This window comes from Ostrinia nubilalis, chromosome 12 (genome assembly GCF_963855985.1).
Source record: "Ostrinia nubilalis chromosome 12, ilOstNubi1.1, whole genome shotgun sequence".
Classification (NCBI taxonomy): Eukaryota; Metazoa; Arthropoda; class Insecta; order Lepidoptera; family Crambidae; genus Ostrinia; species Ostrinia nubilalis.
In genome coordinates, this window is record NC_087099.1 from 5,369,104 (window position 1) to 5,390,355 (window position 21,252).

The 21,252-nt window shown below is 38.6% G+C and overlaps 1 protein-coding gene across 15 annotated transcripts in view; it reads right to left on the reverse strand.

The window, feature by feature from the left end:
- Positions 1 to 2,839: 2,839 nt before the first annotated feature.
- Positions 2,840 to 21,252, reverse strand: part of LOC135076821 (zonadhesin-like) — a 29,617-nt gene continuing 11,204 nt past the window's right edge. For 11 of the 15 annotated variants that reach the window (XM_063971278.1, XM_063971279.1, XM_063971277.1 and 8 more), the window contains 16 exons: positions 14,084 to 14,281; positions 13,474 to 13,674; positions 12,249 to 12,371; positions 11,863 to 12,039; positions 11,335 to 11,523; positions 10,589 to 10,765; positions 10,095 to 10,295; positions 9,354 to 9,545; positions 7,841 to 8,011; positions 7,170 to 7,358; positions 6,818 to 7,015; positions 6,283 to 6,477; positions 5,324 to 5,467; positions 4,515 to 4,700; positions 3,963 to 4,166; positions 2,840 to 3,285 (listed from right to left, as the gene is read on the reverse strand). In XM_063971278.1, the coding sequence (XP_063827348.1) occupies positions 3,080 to 3,285; positions 3,963 to 4,166; positions 4,515 to 4,700; positions 5,324 to 5,467; positions 6,283 to 6,477; positions 6,818 to 7,015; positions 7,170 to 7,358; positions 7,841 to 8,011; positions 9,354 to 9,545; positions 10,095 to 10,295; positions 10,589 to 10,765; positions 11,335 to 11,523; positions 11,863 to 12,039; positions 12,249 to 12,371; positions 13,474 to 13,674; positions 14,084 to 14,281 (2,951 nt within the window). In that variant the 3' untranslated portion in view covers positions 2,840 to 3,079. The remainder of the gene's footprint in view (positions 3,286 to 3,962; positions 4,167 to 4,514; positions 4,701 to 5,323; positions 5,468 to 6,282; positions 6,478 to 6,817; positions 7,016 to 7,169; positions 7,359 to 7,840; positions 8,012 to 9,353; positions 9,546 to 10,094; positions 10,296 to 10,588; positions 10,766 to 11,334; positions 11,524 to 11,862; positions 12,040 to 12,248; positions 12,372 to 13,473; positions 13,675 to 14,083; positions 14,282 to 21,252) is intronic. The other 4 variants (XM_063971289.1, XM_063971287.1, XM_063971275.1 and 1 more) reach the window with 3 other exon arrangements.

Genomic DNA, 21,252 nt, shown 5'->3' on the forward strand with positions numbered 1-21,252 from the left:
GCTGGCTTAGTCCACGAAGAGCACCTATCGATATTCGTGCAGGTGCTATTTGGGCGGGTGCTCTAAGTGGACTACGTCAACTTTACGAGTGTAGTGTGAAATTACAATGCTCGCAGCGGAGGTAGACAGAGAAATATATCAATCCGAAGTATTTATGTCTTATTTATGCGAAAACTTGAACAATTCGAGTGCTTGAAAATTTGATTCGTCAACAAGGCGACATTAAAATACCCATTTTATGCTTTGCAGTTAAAATTTACAGTCATTTACGATGAAACTTTAATAATTTAAGAGTTTGTGGAAATAAATCAGACGAAATAACATTTTTTGGTATTGATAATTTCATTATAACTAATGTCAGTAGTTATTTTGAAGTTAAATAATATTAGTCATTGTTACGTTAATACTTAAGTTCCTTTTATAACTTGATATAGGTAGTTCGTTTCATCCACGAAGACGCGCCCTATCAATTTTTGGTCGAGGGAATCGCGGGGTGCGGGGAGTTTGATCCGAGCAATCCGAGCGTCATTAGGTATTGTAGTGTGCGTGTGCATGGATGATTTAGCGTGTACCGATAACACTCAAACATTAGCGGAAGAATGGTGGGGCGCGTCTTCGTGGATGAAACGATCTATATGTTACTGTAAAAGCTCGAACTACGGTTAATCTTAAGATTTAAGTGTAAGTCTTAGGATTTACCGACATGAGTTGGTAAATGTAAGTATTTCTGAAAATACGATGATTTTTTCGAGCTTTTACCATTCGAATTCAGTATATGCTAGGTTTTACCTCTGTCAGCTGGTAGATGTTGGTTTTAGGAATAAAACAATGAGTAATTCTTAATGGGAAATTATAACACGATCGACTAAAAAATAACTTAGCGACTGATGATGGCATACTTACTGTTTTAATAACTTGAGCGGTATGAATTTGAGTAAGCGAAAAATTAACTTAACTAACGACGAATATTGATTAATCCTTCAAGGCCCGCGAATCTAGACACAATAGATAATCAATTGTTATGGCATTAATGTATGCCGTCTGGGACTTTAAAGGTTAATATAATTAAATGCAGAACGAGCTTACAAAAAGTGGGTTATGTTTAATCCATTTTAGATATTAAAATTCTGTCCGTGCGATTACTAAGTGAGCGACTAGAAATACAAAGAGGGCAACTTCAATATTAAGATAGATTCGTTTTTTTCCAATTGAAGTAATTTCTGATGATGATGATGATGATGAGATGCGCTGAGCACGTTATGACATGTTTTGTTTTTCAACGTTTACCGTGCCATTAATGTAAATCCTAAGATTTACCAACGAAATGGTGGTAAGAGTTCGAATCGCAAACCTTTTGGGACATTTACCATTAGACATTGGTAGATCTTAGGTTTTACTGGAATATCTTAGGATTTACTGCAATTCGAGCTTTTACAGTAACATATACATGATCAAACGAGTGTAAATCCCACTTGACTTTAATTCTTCTCATAGAAACATTGTGTTTTATTTCTATTTTAAGTACAAGCTAATAGATTAAGAATAATAGATAAAGAATAATAATCATCCACTAAGGCACAATTAGAGATAGAGCAACAGAAAGATAATGGGAAAGTAATGTAAACATAACAGCGGCCGCAGTTATTTGCTATTAACTTGACTTCCCCTCTCCACTGCATTTCTAGAACCTCTAGTTTGTTGAAATATTTTTATGAAAATTCCCTTGTTACAGAGTATTTTTGTGTTATAACAAAAACATTTCGTTGATTTTTGGGGGAATAAAATTAAATAAAAATAAAGACGCCAATGATATTATACTCGTACCTAGGTAATGTAAGTAGAGTTAAATTATTTTCGTTACTGTCATTAAAAAAAAATAGAGCTGTTCTTTAGTTATTCAGTTTAAGTTCTTATTTGTTATTGTGCGTCACGTGCCTATCAGAAAATGTCCCCACCTTTTGGTATAAAAGACAAAAAAACTAAATTAACTAGTATCTCAGCATTGTGTCCTACTCCTAAACTACACAGGAGGTTTAAACAGTGGGTTTGTACTAACTACTTCAAGAAACGGAATTTTCGACATGGTTACAGATAGAAGCATTTCCATGTAGAAAAAAATGTTGTTGCTTATGATGTCAGCAATCTAGTCGCGCGAGGTTGCTGGTATTTTACAAATGACCCTGTATAAAAGGATCGTTCGTTCGTTTCAGCCGAATGACGTCCACTGCTGGACAAAGGCATCCCCCAGAAATGAGGAGATCCGCAGGAGAACCAAAGTGACTGATATAGCCCGCAGAATCGCTATAATCAACTGGCAGTGGGCGGGGCACATAGCTCGCATAGAGAAAAGTTCTCGAGTGGCGACCACGAGCCGGAAGACGTAGTGTGGGCAGTCCTTCCACTAGGTGGACCGACGATCAGGTGAAGATCGTGGGAGGTGCCTGTGGAAATCCTTGCGTGAGGCCTTTGTCCAGCAGTGGACGTATAAGGATAGAAAGAAACCAATTTAATAATTAGGTATGTCTACTGCATGTGACTCAGTTGTACCTAAGCCCTTAACAACGCTTGATTGAATCCAGAGCTCTTCAATAGAAAGCAATTTAGGCAGAATTTAGAGAAATACTTTCACGAAAACTGTACAATTCACACCATAATTGAATCTGACCACTAAATCTCGAAAATGAAGCTGCTTTAACAACTATTCACGGATATAGGGTAGTAATAATGAATTAGCTATTTTAGACCTTCGATTGATTCATTAATTAGTCATGCCTATACTTTATTAACTTACTTAATTTCATATAAAATGTATCATTTACCTGAAAATGAGACAAAGACATTGATTTTATATTAATTTTATAATACAAAGTAGAAAATTTTACATAGCAAAAGGTTCAATTTGGTTCATATACAAAGTTTACAAGCAGTCTTGGTAGAGTATTTTACACAAAAATATTTTTTTGAATACAAACAGCAAAAAAGTTCTAAACAAAAATTTACAGAAACTGATAAAAAATATGATGATAAACAAAATCATTAAATTGATCTTCAAAAGAAAAACAGGGAAGGAAAGCAACAATTAGATGTCACAGTTGCATGCTGGCACACATATATCGGTAGAGTTCCTGAAGTACCCCTTATTGCATACACATCTCGGTCGGCAGACGTTTGCGACCAAAGTGTTGCAAGTGGTCGGTTGGTTATTGACATCTTGACAGCCCTCGGCTAAGCAAGCCGATGGGCAGGAGTCCCACCTTTCATTTGGTCTCTTACATTTCACAGGTGCTGAAAGTAACATACATAGATGAGAAGGGAATTATTAGTCGATTGAAAAACCTAAGGCTGTCTGTCCACTAGAGTGGAAAAGAAGTAACGTAGGTATAGCGTTGTGCCAATATTAACCACTAGCTTTCCGCCCGCGGCTTCGCCCGCGTGGAATTTTGTCTGTCACAGAAAAACTTTATCGCGCGCGTCCCTGTTTCAAAAACCGGGATAAAAACTATCCTATGTTCTTTCTCGGGACTCAAACTATCTCTATGCCAAATTTCATCAAAATCGGTTGCGAGGTTTAAGCGGGAAAGCGTAACAGACAGACAGACAGACAGACAGACAGACAGACAGACAGAGTTACTTTCGCATTTATAATATTAGTTGGGATTAGAAGGTGTGGTGCTAGAGCCGAGCGTTGGCATAGTTCTACTACGCTTCAGATAGCCTAAAAGTCACCATTGGTCTTTCAGAGCTCTGTATAATAAATATTAGGTAACATGAATCAGCCAGTCCGATAAAATAGTCGCTTGACTACGGACGGAGCACAAAAAGCACAATCTCTTGCTTTTTTTACAGCTAGCTAATTGCTTCATTGCTTGAGACCTTCGGTCTATCAAGCTACTCTAAATTTGTAGTTTCCATTCATAAAAACATCAGATAGGTAACTAGTTCTTAAAAACCCAGCTACTTACGGCACTTATTGGGAAGAATGCATTTGTCTTCTTGTCTATTGTTCTTTATGTATCCATAATTGCAGACACAACCAGAGTTGCAAGGAGCAAACGGATACGTTTCACAAATGGGCGTAGCACGGCTGTCGTCTACTGGACAGTAGTCGGTAGGACAACTGTTCTTACAACCAACAAACATCCCATTGGGACCACAGGGATTTCCACCTAAAATTCCACAAGTATTTTCACTAAAGAAGAAGTCAATGTACCTATAAATCTTATAATAAAGCAAAGGCAATACACAGATTTGGTAACATAATAATTAAGGAAGAAATAAGAAGAAAAAGTAATCTGGCCAGTGCCAATCGAGATTCGAGATGTCCTTTGCAATAGACCCTTAGCATTCTGTCGTAGCTATCAATAAATTAGAGCTAAGTACAAAAGCAATTAGTAAACAGTAGTTTCAAAATAGGTAGGTATTTTAGTAGGAAAATTAATATGCAGCCTAAAATAGAGCAGAAAATGTAAATTCAATTATCACCGTTTGCAAATGATTGTATTTGATTTTCTTACCTGGACACGCGTCAGGTTTGACGCATTTTCCAGCGTCCTCCGAATAAATGTATCCTGGGGCACACTCGCATCCGACTTCTATGCAAGCCTTCCTACACGGAATAGAATTTGGTCTGCTACAAGTAGAAGGGCATGGAGCTGGGCATGACTTAATTACTGCATTGGGGTCTCCGTTGCATCCCTTTTCTTTAAAGAAAAAGTAGTTTGTATTAGAAGCTATCATTGGTACTTCATAGGCACTCTATAAATTCTAGTCTAGAGTCTACAATCATGTCAAATTTGGTTTTATAAATGTGTAAGTACGACTTGCTTTTTTCCTTTCATCACTATTTATCATTCCTACTAGTGTATGTAAACCTTAGAAGCTTTGGCAAAAATGTCGGCTGCAGATGTGGGTTCGAATCTCACAAGGGCCAATGTTGGTATTATCAATTTAAATAACATTATCATTGATATAATATAACACAATGCTTAATTTGGGGAGATAGTGATCGGTGTGAACTTAATTCTATCATTCAAACACTTTTTACTTGTAAGCATAGAATGGTTGTTTTCAAAACAAGAATAAGACTTTTTTAATTTTTTTTGTCCTTATCTCAGACATAAGTGATGTGTACATCTATAATATTATTATGTTTATGTATTTATGTGTATGTCTATTATATTCTTATGTATTATTATGTAAGTAGGTATATTAATTTTTGCGCCGCCTTAGCTTCTCGTGATTGACTGGTAGAGAATGCTACTGACATTAAGTCCGCCACTGTACTCTAAAAGTTTAAATAAATAAAACAAATAGTGAAACATACTTGGGCAATCCTCAATCTTGGTGCATTTAATTCCCTTATGTAATTGAATCAAACCAGGCTCGCAACATCGTGGTGTTTCAAAACAGTTTGGGTTTGGGTTGGCACACGTCGGTGCACAGTCCGAGGTACAAGCATTTGGGACATCTGGAAATTGCTTCAAATGTACATAAAATCATCAAAGGCGTCTCACTATAGGCCTTATACAGAAGCTCAAAGTTGCACAGCATGCTATAGAGAGGGCTATGCTCGGCGTTTCTTTACGAGATCGAATCAGAAATGAGGAGGTCCGTAAACGAACTAAATTCGCTGACATAGCCCGACGGATTAGCAAGCGGAAGTGGCAATGGGCAGGGCACATAGTACGCAGAACTGACGGCCGATGGGGTAGCAAGATTCTGGAATGGCCGCGTACCGGAAAACGTAGCTTGGGACGTCCACCCACAAGGTCAAAAGGTGGACCGACGACATCATAAGGTGGGAAGCGCTGGACGCAGGCCGCTATCAATCGATCAACATGGAAAACATTGGGGGAGGCCTATGTTCAGCAGTGGACGTCCTATGGCTGAAATAATGATGATGATGTACATAAAATATTCGAAACATCACAACTTCATCATCATCAGAAGTTGCAGCTTAAGGAACCTACTTGAAATGGAAAATCCTCTTCTTCCTTCATATGGGTTGTAACAACTGAGATCATAGGCTTATGGTTATGGTGTCAGATTTAATGAATTCCTAGGTATCTGACATGGCTCAATGGACACAGTAACAGTAACTTTGTCTTAACTCTTCTAGCTATTATAATAACGAATAACACAAACAACATGTTAGTTTTTACGCCGTTCAACCACCAACATTTACACAATTAAAATAAGTACACAAATTGATACTTCAACCACTTTATTTCAAGACATTAGTTACAAACGTAATTTCCAAGATGCCCAAACTTCAGTACTTACTACACTCGCTAGCAGGAACACAAATGTCACTGCCATTCCTGTAATGACCCTTCTTACATACGCATTTGGGTTGACAGTTGAGGAGCAGGGTATAGCAAGGGGCGACAGGGTTGTACGCGTTTGAACAGTCTTCATCAAGACAGTCTGAGGGGCAAGGATCCCACACTTCGTTTGGCCTGGTGCAGTCTACTGGAGCTGAAAGGAAGCAATTGATGGAAGATAGTTTAGAATCGCAAGACATAATGATAAAAGTTTCCTTTAACGTAGAGACGCTATCGCACATGAACTCTAAGGAAATTATGCATTAACAATAATAATCCTAGAAACTATTTAATTGCACTAAATGAGTATCAAGTCAAGCAATCAAGTTTTATTTTAAAAATTCTGTCTTCGTATGGATGGAAGAAAACTAAGTAGTTCCCAATGTTTCTAAGAATTTAAAACAGAACAAAATATTACTTGATCGATTACTGATTTATAAGAAGTTATGTTCTTAGAATTTTACTTAGCTCCAGATCAATATGACAATACTTACGACAATCTGCGGCTTCAATGCAAATATCATTTTCGTAGCTCAATCTCTTGTGGTTGATTTTGCAAGCGCAGCCTGGTGGGCATGGTCGGCCAGGTTTGCAGGCGATCTGGATTCTGCTGTCGTCTTGAGGACAGTATTGGTTAGGGCAACGGAATCCGCAGTCCACGAATGTACCGTTTACGCCACATGGGTTTCCACCTCAAAAGAAAAACATTTTTTTATTACTTCAGTCTTTAAAATTAAAAAATAATACAGCGACTGCAAACTACAGATACAACTTTGTTGCAACATCGCAATTGTAACTACATAAGATGCCACAGAATTTAGCTTGAGCAGTCTTTCCCTTCATTACCTGGGCAATCATCGGGTAAAATGCACTTTCCGTCTTTCTTTGAAAATATGTATCCTTCTTGACATTCACATCCTACGGGTCCGCATTTCTTGTCACAGTTCGAGGCGTTTGGTGAATCGCAGGTGGCTGGACACGCCCAGGGGCAGGGTTTGATCCTTGCGTGGGGATCTCCGTTGCAGCTTTGGTCTTCTGCAATATAAGAAGAAAACTTGAATTGAATACTTAACTGTCGAATGGTGTTTAATGAATTAAGTCGAGAAAGTCGATCACAAGTTGGAAGTGCATGTAGAAATATAAACAAGTAGTAGGTAACAAACATTGGTCGATAAGGAATCTTGGGGATATCAATCCTTGGAGGTCATTTTTATAGATCTGGACGCATGCCGCTACCAACCGGGCAACATGGACAGCATTGGGGGAGGCCTATGTTTAGCAGTGGACGTCCTATGGCGAGATGATGATGATGATAGATCTTATACTCATCATGGTAGCAGTAAGGTGCTGGATACAATGTCGCTACCAACCGGGAAATAAATATAGAAATCATGCTTATGTTCAGCTGTGGACGTCCTGTTGTGGCTGAAGTGATGATGATGGTGAGACGTTTTTGATGAGAGAGAGAGGTTTTGGTTGAAAAAAAAAGAGTAAAATACAAAAGACGAATAGCTTACGTGGACAATCTTCAATTTTGATGCACTTTCCTCCAACTTCTGATAGAATGTAACCTTCTTGACATTCGCAACCGTCTACGTTGGCGGCGGCTGGCGATCTAGATGAGCAGTTTCGTGGATTTGGCACTGCGCACGTCGGCCGACACTTTACTGGAATCGAGCACTGAACAGCTGGAGCAAAAGTATAAGTGATCGTTACAATTTTACATGCCCTTTATTATTTTTTTCTCCTAAAATGTTCTCAGGTGTATACTTGTTTTTGTACAACTATAATAAGTAACTAAAATAACGATTACCGGAATAGTAAAATGATCAATAATATTTTAAAACTTCTTATTAATTAATTTTCTTTGTAATTGGTTGTAGCTTCAACGTCTGGTAACAAAATGTATCCGAATTTTCATCATTGCTCAAAATTAATTAGTACCGATCTACCTTAAGTTAATCTTAAAATTACTACTAAAACATCCAACTTTTAGGCTAGAAATATCAAAACTTTCGAGTCTAAAAGCGTTAAACATTTACCTAACTAAAACTCCGTTTTACTTTCTATTAAATTTACTCAACCATGAAAAAACTTCGCTCGGAAATTCAAATAAGCCTTTACATTGCGAACGTTGTAGATCCTGGATTTATTTCCACTTTTCAGTTCTGTGTAGTGCTACAAAGGATTCGGGGCATTTGGCACAATGGAATCCGAAGGCAAAGACATGTTTACCTGCTCTGTAGAGATATCCTGACTTTAAATCGTAACTACGGTATTTATTGTGACTTTTGCTTGGGTCTTGAAATAACAACGACCCATTCAAAATTTGCTATGATCCTTATGGACTTAAGTAATTCGAATCACAAAACTGTAACGTCAGTAAAACTGGTAATTCAAGAAAAAGGTTCTATTTTAAAATAAGTATAAATTCATAGTCCATTTCGTCCAATTCATTATTTTATAGTGGGCTAATTGCTGATAATAAGTAAAACAATAACAGAAGTCACTATAATGAGAGTCATGCCCATTTTGATTCAATTTGTACAACTGTTTAATATCCTGAATAAAATAAAAGGCTTTATTCGAACTTCTGGAAACCCCACTTGGTCGTAGATCTCACAATCTGCAAACACAGATTGTGAGATCTACGACCGAATACCTCTGTCGCGAGCCTCAAGACGATGCTTGAGACAATAAAGATAAGATTAGTCACGCCCTCTTCATTAAAGCCCATTTAAATGAAACAACAAGCCGATCGAAATCATTTTACTTGGTTCCCTATTGAATGATCAAGAAGAGGTTTGTCTGAATAAACTAAATATTGCTATCTTACCTTTCCTGGTAGTTAGATTTCTCAAATGAATTTAAAATAAGCTAAGTATTCAACTATTATAAGCTGTCCAGAAAAAAGTAAAAACGATGAGTCAATAATCGAAGTACCTATTTAATTGTTATGTCGACTAGTCTTTCGAATAGTGTAACACAAAAGTCATTAGACCAAAATATGGAAAAGTTTCTATCACTTACGGCACTCTGAGCGTTTAACGCAGATATCAGATGCGTTCCTGTAGTATCCTTCCTTGCAGACGCATTGTGGCGTGTAGTTAGGGTATGGCCTGTTGCAAGGTTGAGGGTTTGTTGCGTCTTCGCATCTTTCGGCTATGCAGTTGGGTGGTTTTGGATTCCAAACTTCATTAGGTCTTGTGCAGTTGACGGGAGCTAGAAGAGACAGCTTCGATGAAACCTTAATATCAGTGTGCTTACCATGAGTTTACGTTAGGTGTGCTCGATAGCGAGTACGTCAAAAAATCTATGAGGATTTTATTTATTGAAAGTAGCCGCTAGGGGCGCTGCACAATATGTCATACATTTAGGCGATTATCACTGCACCGCGCTCCACCGCGGTACGCGGGACGACAGATTTAATCATTATATGCAAGTACCTCAGTTTGTATAGAAAACACGCGCGGCACAACACACTGACGACGCGTTTGCGCGCGGGATTCGTATGTCGCCACGCGGACCGCGGCGGAGCACGATGCAGTGTGATAATCGCCTTTTAATGACATTTTTTTACGCAGTCGCTAGCGAGCACACCTAACGTGAACTCAAGGTAAGCACACAGAATATACTAATATATTAATTGCAAATCATGAGAACCTATACCTACGAAAATGAAATTAAATTCGTGAACCAAGATCTTGTAAGGGTTTGAACAAGCAAGATGGACCTCGATGTCAAAGACATGACAACACTAAAATTACTTACGGCAAGAAGAATATTCAATGCAGGTTCTGTCTTCATAACTCTTCCTCTTGTAGCCAGCCTTGCAGGAGCAGCCGGCGGGGCAAGGGAAGGGAGGATCGCAGATGAGGATGCCCCGGTTGTCGTTCACTGGACAGTAGCTATTGGGGCACTCCACGTGGCAGTTGACGTATTGCTCATTGGCGGGACAGGTTGGCGATCCTCCTGAAAAATGACATGAGTTCATTCCATATTAACGTGGAGCTCTCTCTGCTGTACCATCGATGAAGTCTATTGAACACATTTGTACCCAGTTTTTCCCAACTTGTATTTTTACAGCATTACTTGATTTTCAGTCATAAGTGCCAAGTCTTGGTCTAAATTGAATAAAGTTTTTCATTGCCAGCTAGTACCTTTAACAACTCTTTCTTGTCTTAAAAAACTATCTTTGTACCTTTTCTGGTCATTAGAACGCTATACGGCAAAAATAAAAATGAGAAAATTAAGGCCTTAATCACCTGGACAATCCTTTGGTAACACACACTGCCCATTAGACAGCAAGTACCCTCTATTGCACACGCACCCCTCAGGAGCACAGGCAGCTGGACACGGAGCAGTATCGACTGGTTTCTCGCAGGTCAGGGGGCAATAAGAGGGGCATTCCTGGAGCGTTGCGTTCCTGTCTCCTTTACAACCTGAGAACATGCATTGCATTAGCCTTTAGTGGATAAAGATAATCCTTCAAAGTTCATGCTATGACTATTTCAATGGATCTGCATAGGATAATGGGGTCTCTTCTCTTGTTATTGACTGATTAAGTCTGAGGGATATGAGAAAGTCCGAATCAAACTACCCATACTGCCAAGGTATAAATGCTTTGTCTATGATTTAATGGATAAGTTATATTAGTCTGTTTTTCCAAATATTCGCGGCAGGGGAAGACCACCTAAATGGTGAACAGACGACATCCGGCAGCAGGCTGGAGTGAACTGGATGCGTGTGGCCAGGGATAGAAGTCGATGGAGGGTTGAAGAGGAGGCCTATGTTCGAAGGCCCCCTAAAGGCTGCTATGGATAGAGAGACAGACCGTAAACTAATTTCCAAGACATTTAGCCAACTAAGACTTTCCGGCCCAATCTGACCCATAGGGGGAATTACCTTTCAAGGATAGAGGTGACTATCACACAATTTGGACATCAATATTAGCTATCTTAACTTACTACCTGTTCCTCTAAAACTGGGTATGACTACACTGACAAGTTACCTGGACAGTCTTTCGGCAGAATGCATTTCTTTTCATCAGACAGCACATAGCCCGGCTTGCAGACGCATCCATCAGGAGCACATCCCTGAACGCATGCTACATTCAAGACCGGTTGCTTGCAAGTCGGTTGGCACATAGATGGGCACACTTTGTAAGTAGCGTTCCTGTCACCGTGACAGCTTGGTGTTGCTGGAATAACGAGAGTTTTGTTTAACGAATAAGCAGTAGCATACACTGAAACCCACTCTCTCTCCCTCTCTCAACAAGTCGAATTTGTTGATTGGTATCAAAACAATCTTTAAAATAAACCTCATACTCGTGTACTTGTAGCACTAGTATATTTGATTCAATGCGAGAGTCAAAACTATTCATTTCCCACAACAAACTACACTAGTTGCTTGAGTTTTTGCTTCTTGCAGTACTTGACTGAATTCCTGTGTGATTCATATGCATATTATTTTAAAGAAGAGCCATAGAACCGTGACCTGATTTTGGTAGGTTACCAATTTTCTGACCACATTCACTTACGTGGACAATCCCTTGGCAGCACGCACTTGTCCCCGGCTAGTATGTATCCCTTCTTGCACTGGCAGCCGGGGGGGCCGCATACAGCTGGACAAATCGAAGGCCCCGACGACGGTCCACATCGAGCCGGGCACTTGGATGTGCAGGTCGTGTAAGTCGCGTTCCTGTCTCCTTTGCAGGCTAAAATATGAAATCATTATCAGGGCGTTTCACCTCCACTGCAGAAGGACGACCCTCTCGAATTTACCAGAGGCAAGAGAGGATTTATTCTTTACTTCAGCCAAGATAATAGTAAAATAATAATTTCACATATTACTACAGTTAGATAAGCAGCATCTCTTAATCTAGCCAAACTACAGAAAATAGTTTCAGTGTTAATAGATGTACACCTTTAGGTCCAATTTTTGTTGATGATTTTGATGATGAATACGAAGAGCTTTGGGAACTCGACGAAGATCTTTCAGATCTTTCATAGCTTGATGATTCCTCGTCACAGGAAGGAATTGCACCGTCTGCAAACCAAAGTTATAATAATATTATATCAATCAATATTAGGGTGGTCCTTATTTTTCGACTTTTGAATTATCCCCGGGGCACTTTCTCATTCGATTATATACCTCTAAATATGAAATTAGCTTTTTTGTTTTTTTTTTTTAGTTAAGATTTAGAGGTCGCTACCAGCTGTCAAAATATTTACAAAAGCTTTGAAAATCTTAAATCATGGTTTCATAAATTTTTTATTCAAGTGTTTATATCACATTTTACGTGCAAATGAACATCGCATAGATAGAATAGACAATCGCTTCTTGTCCCCTTCTCCCCTCAACCCCTCTTCTATACCGACCATGGTACCGACGCGTCGAGATACTAACAAGTAAACTCTTATATCTTAAAAATAATTGATTCAAATATGTACATTGTACATAATAACTATCTTAGTTCATAGCAACAACAATAATTTTGTAATATTTTTATTTGGCTTTGGCTTTAAAAATAAATGAATCTAACAAATACAGATTTTGTTTTTACTTAAAATTCAAACCTTGGCAGCGACCCCTAAATGTCTTTTAAAAATTAAAAAAAAAACAATGAAAGACTTTCATATGGTATATATTCAAATTACGTGGTGCCCCGCAAAATATAAGAAAAAAAAATTTTTTTTCGTAGGAATAAGGACCACCCTAATCAATATCTATGTTTTCACTAAAAGAGGTGCGGTACACACCTCTGGTAGGTACATGTATCGTGTAAGTGCAATAAAAATGAGACAAGCACCTTTTTACCAAAGTCGTGTTGTGAGGATAAAATGCAATGAATCACACACTACACGTTTAAAATTTCGCTGGAAATACAAACACCACGCACGTGTAACCACAACAAATGTTAATTGTAAGTCCATATTTCCCACTCTTAAAGTAAACAAGTGTAGATCACACTGTTGCATTACATTGAAACTATTTTCTGTAGTGCAGTACATTTGTACATCCTTAGTATTCTGATAAATGAAAATGGTAAACCATCCACCACAATGCGAAGTAGATATTTTATGCGCTTATCTATATTTTTATGTAGCACTACGAGGGATGACGTATTTTCTTTTGCTCTCTAATTTACCTTTGGGACACTGGTCTTTAGGGATGCACTTATTATTAGTATCTCTGTAGTATCCATCGATGCACTTGCATCCTTGAGTAGGCTCTTCAGCTGCACATTTGTACAGTCTTCCGATACTTTCACAAGTCTCTGGCGGACATGACCTCTTGTTATCTGTTTTTACTTCATTCTCGCCGCACAAGACGGTAAACTGGATGGGACCTGGTGGAAGTTTACATTAACGTTTATTTGTATACGATGATTTAATACTTACCAACAATAATTAGTACAAAACATTAATGAAATTCTTCTTCTTTTTCGTCTTTTTTCTTGGCAGACTGGTCGTGGTTACATTGAGGCGTTCACGTCGAGAAATGAGATTAATAGTAGAAATATTCAAGAATAAATAAAAGTTTGATTAGTCATGCAATAGTTATCTTAAATATCTAGCTGCGCTTCACTTTTTAGATGTTACTGTCAGTATTAAAGTCATCTGTTTCATTTGTTAACAGGACAAAATCGAACATATTATTGCCAACATTCATTCTACAAAACCTCGTTAACCTTCGTGGCGTTGCCTGAAAGTAATCACTCAACCTATACTACCAAATACCAAATTCAACATTCCTACCTGGAGGACACTGCTTGATAGGTATGCAAACAGCATCATTTCCACTTCCATTTCGGAGATAATTGTCTTTACAAACGCATCCTGGTCTTGGCTCTTCCTGGGCGCAAAGGTAGTTCAAATATTGGCTGTCGCAGGATTGCGGGGGACATGTGTATTTTCTATCAGTATACACTTCATTTTCACCGCAAATTGGTGTGGCTGTGAATGTAGAAATTTTGCTTTCTTGAATTAATGATGGAAGTAACAACTTGTATCCTTTAAACGAGGACATAGCAACTTGGCCAAGAAAATTTGCTTGTATACAAATCCCATGATTCATTTGATAGGGCAAATTTATGATCCATTTCCATATTACGATCCTTGCAAACCACCAAACCCAATGAAAATAAGACACATAACGAAAATAGACGATGTGACTGTATAAACCTACCATGAAACTTGTTTGTGTTATTTGCCGAGAGATGTCACTGCTCTTTGAGGGACGAAAAGTTGTACCGCGGTGTCCAGATTTTTTTCCCTGGCTTTATATACCTGGAGTATTTTGACATCTGTGAACCTTTGACAACCATTGTGAACCATTGACAACCTGTGTCAAGCAATAAATTGTCACCTATATATTGACGTCTTATTTAAACCTAGATAAGAGTCCCTTAAATGCGCCGAGAGTATCCGTGGTTTATTCATGGTCCTGTCGAGTCGGATATCATCAGGAAGTTGATGTCCATTGGGCACTGGTAACGGTGCAGGTGCCGCGACTACACTTTGTGCATTTTTGGAGGGGGTGACGTCCTGGACAGTGGATCGCTGTCGCAAACAGGACAGGTGAAGAAGCTGGGTCAGCTAGGAGCTGCTGACATCAGTTTGACAGTACCAGCTATGGTGCTGTCAGGGCAACCAACTGGTTGAGGAAGATCAGGAGATGATGACGGTGGTGCTGCGCTGAAGTGGCGCCATCTAGTGGAGACACGATCGGAGCCCTACGGGATTCATGCTGGAGCCCTAAGGAGTTCGTGTTAGAGCCCTAAGCAGTTCGTGTCGGAGCCCGAAGGAGTTCGTGTTTGATGAAGAGTTCGCCGTCTATTGTGATAGTGTGTGAGTGAAACGGATACAACTGTGAGTACTCTTTTGGCATTTTATTTGAGAAGAAAGTTGAAGGATTTTGGACTTTACACTAGTAATTTAACTTAGAAATTTCAAATTGTTTACATTGACTTAGAAAAATTTTAGATTGATATTTTAGCACTTAGAATAGTTTTTAAAAAGCGGTTGCTACGGGGAACCTATGCCCGATTTCTGTTAGAGTTGTCAAACACTTAGAAATTTTTATTATTTTTGGAAGTTTGTTTACTTGTCTATATAACTATCATTTATGATGGAACGATTAGAGAATTGTCAATTTGACCTTGCGTCAAGGATAGAAAAAGCTAAGACGAATTTCCAAAAAGTTCTGAAAGATCGTTTGACAAAGGAGTATTTAGAGGGCAAGTTGGAACTACTTGAAGGTTTGTGGAATGAGTTTCTGTTGGGCCATAAGGAATTGTTGCGCACTACGGAACCTAAATTATTATCCGAGTCGACCTACATGCAAAACGACACTTATGACAAAACAGAAGAGTGCTATATTGATTATAAATGTAAATTAAAAGCGGGTTTATCTAAATACGTTATAATCACAAGTTCTTCCAACACTGATTCTAACCAGCCCTCTCTACAGGCGCCTAATGTCAAACTACCAAAAGTAAATATTCCGATCTTCTCAGGGAAGTACTCGGAATGGAACACCTTCCGAGACTTATTTCAGTCTTTGATACATTCGAACAAGACATTAGGAAATGCTCAAAAATTGCTGTATTTGAAGGGGTACTTACAGGGTGAAGCCGAGCAACTTTTATGCAACATTCCAATTACCGATAGTAATTACGAGCATTGCTGGGGTTTGTTAGACGAGAGGTATAACAACAAACGATACATCTGTCATCATATTTTGAAGAGACTACTGAGCCAGAAAAATGTAACTTGTGAGTCGGCTAGTGGTTTGAAAGGTTTGATGGACACCACAAATGATTGTTTGTCAGCTCTGTCTAACATTGGCATAGATACTAGTACCTGGGACGTGCTGGTAATCCACATATTAACGCTGAAGTTGGACCCTGAATCAAAAAGGCAGTGGGAATTTAGCATCATGGATAGTAGCACTACTGAGCTACCTACTTACGACCAATTCGAAAGGTTTCTTAACAATCGCTACCGCGCCCTTGAATTTTTGAGTTCAGAGTCCAAACCGATGCCTAATAAAACCTTGCCTATTAGTCAAATTAAAACCATGCACGTTGCCACGTTAGTCTGTCCCTTTTGTAAGAAGGAGCACAAATTGAGCACGTGTAAGGGTTTTAGGGATACGTCTGTGGATTTACGTCGCGAATTTGTTGCTTCTCACAATGTGTGCTTTTGTTGTCTCGGAAACAATCACTCTGCCAAATTCTGTCGCAGTGAGTACAAGTGTCGCATCTGCAGGAGGAAGCACCACACTCTGCTGCATCCTACGAACAAGATTGCTGCTCAGGAACCCCAAAACGGGGAGGTTACTACGGCTGATACCAAGAAAGTTGGTGCTGTTATTTCCTGCACGTCTACAAGAAGCACTGTGGATTGTAGCCAGGTATTGCTAGCGACGGCACTTGTAGATACTGTATCTAAAAACGGCCAAACTTACACGATTCGTTCTCTACTGGATCAAGGGTCCCAATCTTCTTTTATTACCGAGGCAATGGTACGGTTATTGGGTTTGCAGAAGATACCAGCTAGAGGGCAGGTGGTAGGAGTAGGTGGCACGAATGGGGTCACGACAAGGTCTATGGTTGAAATAAAAATAGCTTCACGGGTTGATCCAAACTTTATTGTAACAGTGAAAGCTTACGTACTAGGGTCCTTCACAACGCTTTTGCCTAACCGAAAAATAAGAGCGGAGGAATGGAAGGAGCTTGAGGGCATTGTCCTCGCGGATCCGAGCTATTATACTTCTAACAGTGTAGATTTGTTGTTAGGGTCAGAAGTATATAGCCGGATTATTCAAAACGGAGTCATCAAGGGACCGCTTGGTTCACCACTCGCTCAGTGTTCGTCATTGGGGTGGATTCTCTCTGGTGTTGTTCACACGCCCACGAAGCCCTCTGAACCAATAAATGTGATGCATTGTAGCGTGGAGGATAATCAGCTTCTAAAAAGATTTAGGGAGCTAGAAGATGACATTCCGTTGCCAAAGAAAGGAACGTGTTCAGAAAATAAAAAGACACGCGAAGGATACTTTACCAGAACTACTCGTAGAGGAGATGACACTGGTCGATACAATGAGCGTCTCCCGGTGAAGAATGAAGTTCCCGATGTGAAGAATCCCTGGCAAACATCTGAAAAAAGAACGTATTCATTAGAACGAAGACTGAAGAACGGCGATCTGAAACAGAAATACGTAGAGGTTTCTAATGAATATGTTAGCATGAATTTGGATCATGGTGAAGTTTCTCCAACGGCGGCTGAAAAGATATTGTCAGATTTTAATGTGGACGATCTCATGATGGGTTGCGGAACTATCGATCAGAGGATTCAACTTTACAGAGGGGTGAACATAACGTTAGGTAAAGAGGGGTTTGGATTGCAAAAGTTGACTACTAATAATGAAGATTTGGTCAAGGCAATGAAAGATGGTAAAGTAAGTCAACGGAAAGGAAACGAAAAAGGGCTGAAAAGGAAAGCTGATAAAATTATAAAAAGTGGTGGTATTACCTGGAACCGAAGTGAAGATGTATACCGCTACAAGGTCGACGTGCAGACCTACGAAGAAACTGAAACAAAAAGAAAAGTTAAATATAAAAGGATACGCTTGAGAAACGCGACGGGTATACAACATCAGTAGTGATACAGAAGGCTATGGGTTGTGTTAGTTAGTTGCATGCCAATCTGAAAATTTTAGTGCTGATGTTGAAATGTAAAAAAGTGTGTACTTATCTAACGTAGTTTTCTCCGTTTCTTGAATCCTTTTCTTGATGTGAACTGTTGAGAGTTGGTTGGAGACTTGTACTTCACAGCTTCATGAACGTCGTAAGGTGAATAACATAAAGATGGACTTTGCAAATTCATCAACCTAAAAGTTGGTGATTTAGTTGTCCTAACGGTGGACAACTAGCTACGGGTCTTGGCTTAGTGGCAGGGTGATTGTGGTCCATCCCGGTAACGATGATGTTCTAGTTGTTAGTTTCAAGGGTAACAAATTTGTCTCCTTCCTAAAGCTAGATAATTTTAGTTTATTTAGTTTTAAGGTTTTGATGTTTTGAGTATATTGAATGTGTTTTGTTATTTTACGGTGCAATGGTTTTTTACATAGTTTATTTTAATTTTATTGTTGATGTGTGCCGTAACCTGTTTCATGGTGGGCGATGCATTCGCATAAGTTTCATTTGGTTTCTTTTCAATTTTCCTGTTGTTAAGGACCTTGGACGGTCCTTGGTGGGCGATATGTATAAACCTACCATGAAACTTGTTTGTGTTATTTGCCGAGAGATGTCACTGCTCTTTGAGGGACGAAAAGTTGTACCGCGGTGTCCAGATTTTTTTCCCTGGCTTTATATACCTGGAGTATTTTGACATCTGTGAACCTTTGACAACCATTGTGAACCATTGACAACCTGTGTCAAGCAATAAATTGTCACCTATATATTGACGTCTTATTTAAACCTAGATAAGAGTCCCTTAAATGCGCCGAGAGTATCCGTGGTTTATTCAGTGACCAAAACAATGAATCATAAGTGGCGGTGGTAGAACATAATGCTCAAATAAAATGAAAATAAATGAACGTAGGATATAACAAAATAGAATCCCAGATTCTAAATAAAAAGAAAAAGAGGAAAGCAAAGAAATAGATGTTAGACCCAAAAATAACAAGCCAACGAAAAGCTAAAATAAGGGAAGAGTGGATGCAGCTGGTCACAAAGACACGCTGCCACTTGTTAATAAATTAACATATTAATGTTGCTATTAAGCAATAATGTAACGGCCATAGCTGGGCATTAACTCGTTAATCCGTTAATCGTTAATTAACGAAGTTAACATTTCTATTAACGGATTAACTTTTAAGTTAACTTTAAAAAATGTTAACGGACTCGTTAACTTCCGTTAAATTATCCTAAGTCCGTTAATCGTTAATCCAGTACCTACTATTTACCAAAAAGATACAGCAGGCACGCTGAAAAACACTAGAAAAAGGGAGTGTCTTCGCTGCCGGTGCCGGTTTCCAAAAATATCGCCATTGGGAACCGGCGGTGATACCACGTGATACACTGCCGGCAGTCAAAACGGCTGCCGGCGCTGGCACTCAGTATAGGTGGTATAGGCAACCGGCAACAGAGGGTTCAAGTCAAGTACAAAAAGCTAGTTTCCGAAACCGTACTTTTTTAGGGTTCCGTAGCCAAATGGCAAAAAACGGAACCCTTATAGATTCGTCATGTCTGTCTGTCCGTCCGTCCGTCCGTCTGTCCGTCCGTATGTCACAGCCATTTTTTTCCGAAACTAAGAGCTATACTGTTGAAACTTGGTAGGTAGATGTATTCTGTGAACCGCACTATGATTTTGATGCAAAAAAAAAAAAAAAATTGGGGGCTCCCCATACTTAGAAACTCAAAAATTTTTTTTTCATCAAACATACGTGTGGGGTATCTATAGATAGGTCTTCAAAAATGATATCGAGGTTTCTAAAATACTTTTTTTCTAAACCGAATAGTTTGCGTGACAGACGCTTCCAAAGTGGAAAAAAGTTGGTCCCCCCCCCCTCTAACTTCTAAAATAAGAAAATGAAAAATCTAAAAAAAACATATGATGTACATTACTATAAAAACTACCAACGAAAATTGTTTTGAACGAGATCTAGTAAGTAGTTTTTTTTAATACCTCGTAAATCGTAAACCGCTTATTACCGCATAATCTTTCATACAAATAACTTAAATTAAAAAAAAAAAATTCATAAATCAATGGTACGGAACCCTATGTGCGTGAGTCCGACACGCACTTGGCCGGTTTTATTACTTTAAAGTTTGTTTGTATTGTTTTTCGACAGCTGCGAGTTTGTGTGTTTCTACATGTTTTTGATACACTTGTATAAAAATAAAAGTCGGTGATGAATATTCGTCTTAAGAAGAGTTCGAAAACGCTTAAATATAAAAACAGTATCTACAACGAATACTAGACTATATTTCTCCGCCTGAGTGCCACTCAAAAAATTCTTAAAGTTAAAAGTAGAACTGAATGAAAAACACAACCTTCAATCATCTTTCTCAGCAAAAGATTAAAATTGCCAAAAACTGTTAAAGATCAGGCACTGTTAGTTTAAAAGCAGGCGCTAATAAAAAATGTATTAGATCAAAATAATTAAAAAACAAACTGGATGCAAAATTACTCTAATTGACCAACTTATCAAGGAGGACTTGTCGAAAAATACCTGGGTACTTCTCATTTACACTCAAATTTGATGGTAACACAATAATAGTTCATAAACGGTATAAGTTAGAACAATAACTTTGAAATCAGATGATAAAATATCTATTTAGCTACATACAAAATAAATTTTATCGTAATAGAAGCAAAAATAATATGAAAAAATCACATGAAACGATAAAAAACGGGGTCATTTTTCGCGTTCTCATCGTGTCACACCTTCGGTTGCAATGAAACATTTGGTTACTGCATTCACAATTTTCATTCAATTTGTGTGTAGCATATACTAAAATCATCGTTATTAAATATACTTTCCACACAATAGTCAAAAAAATATCTTCTTATAATTATTTTGAATTGAGAAAGCGAAATACGTTGGTCACACGATTTTAGGTACCTAACATTTTGAGTAATAATACAAGATTGCCGTTAAACCGAACACCAGCAACCAATCACAGCGTTCTATTCGGTTAACGTCAGTCGCGCTTCGACCATCGGGGAGGTGAGATAGGTCGATCGTCGCTCCGCGAAAAAAATACGTAACTTTTTGTGATTATCCATAGACATACCGTCGCTTGCTTGAACAATATTTTCTACCTCTAAAATTTAAACAATTTAATTGAAACTTTGTCATTGAAAACTTAACATGTTAGACTTATTTGTGTAGTATTCGACTTGAACCGTTAAAT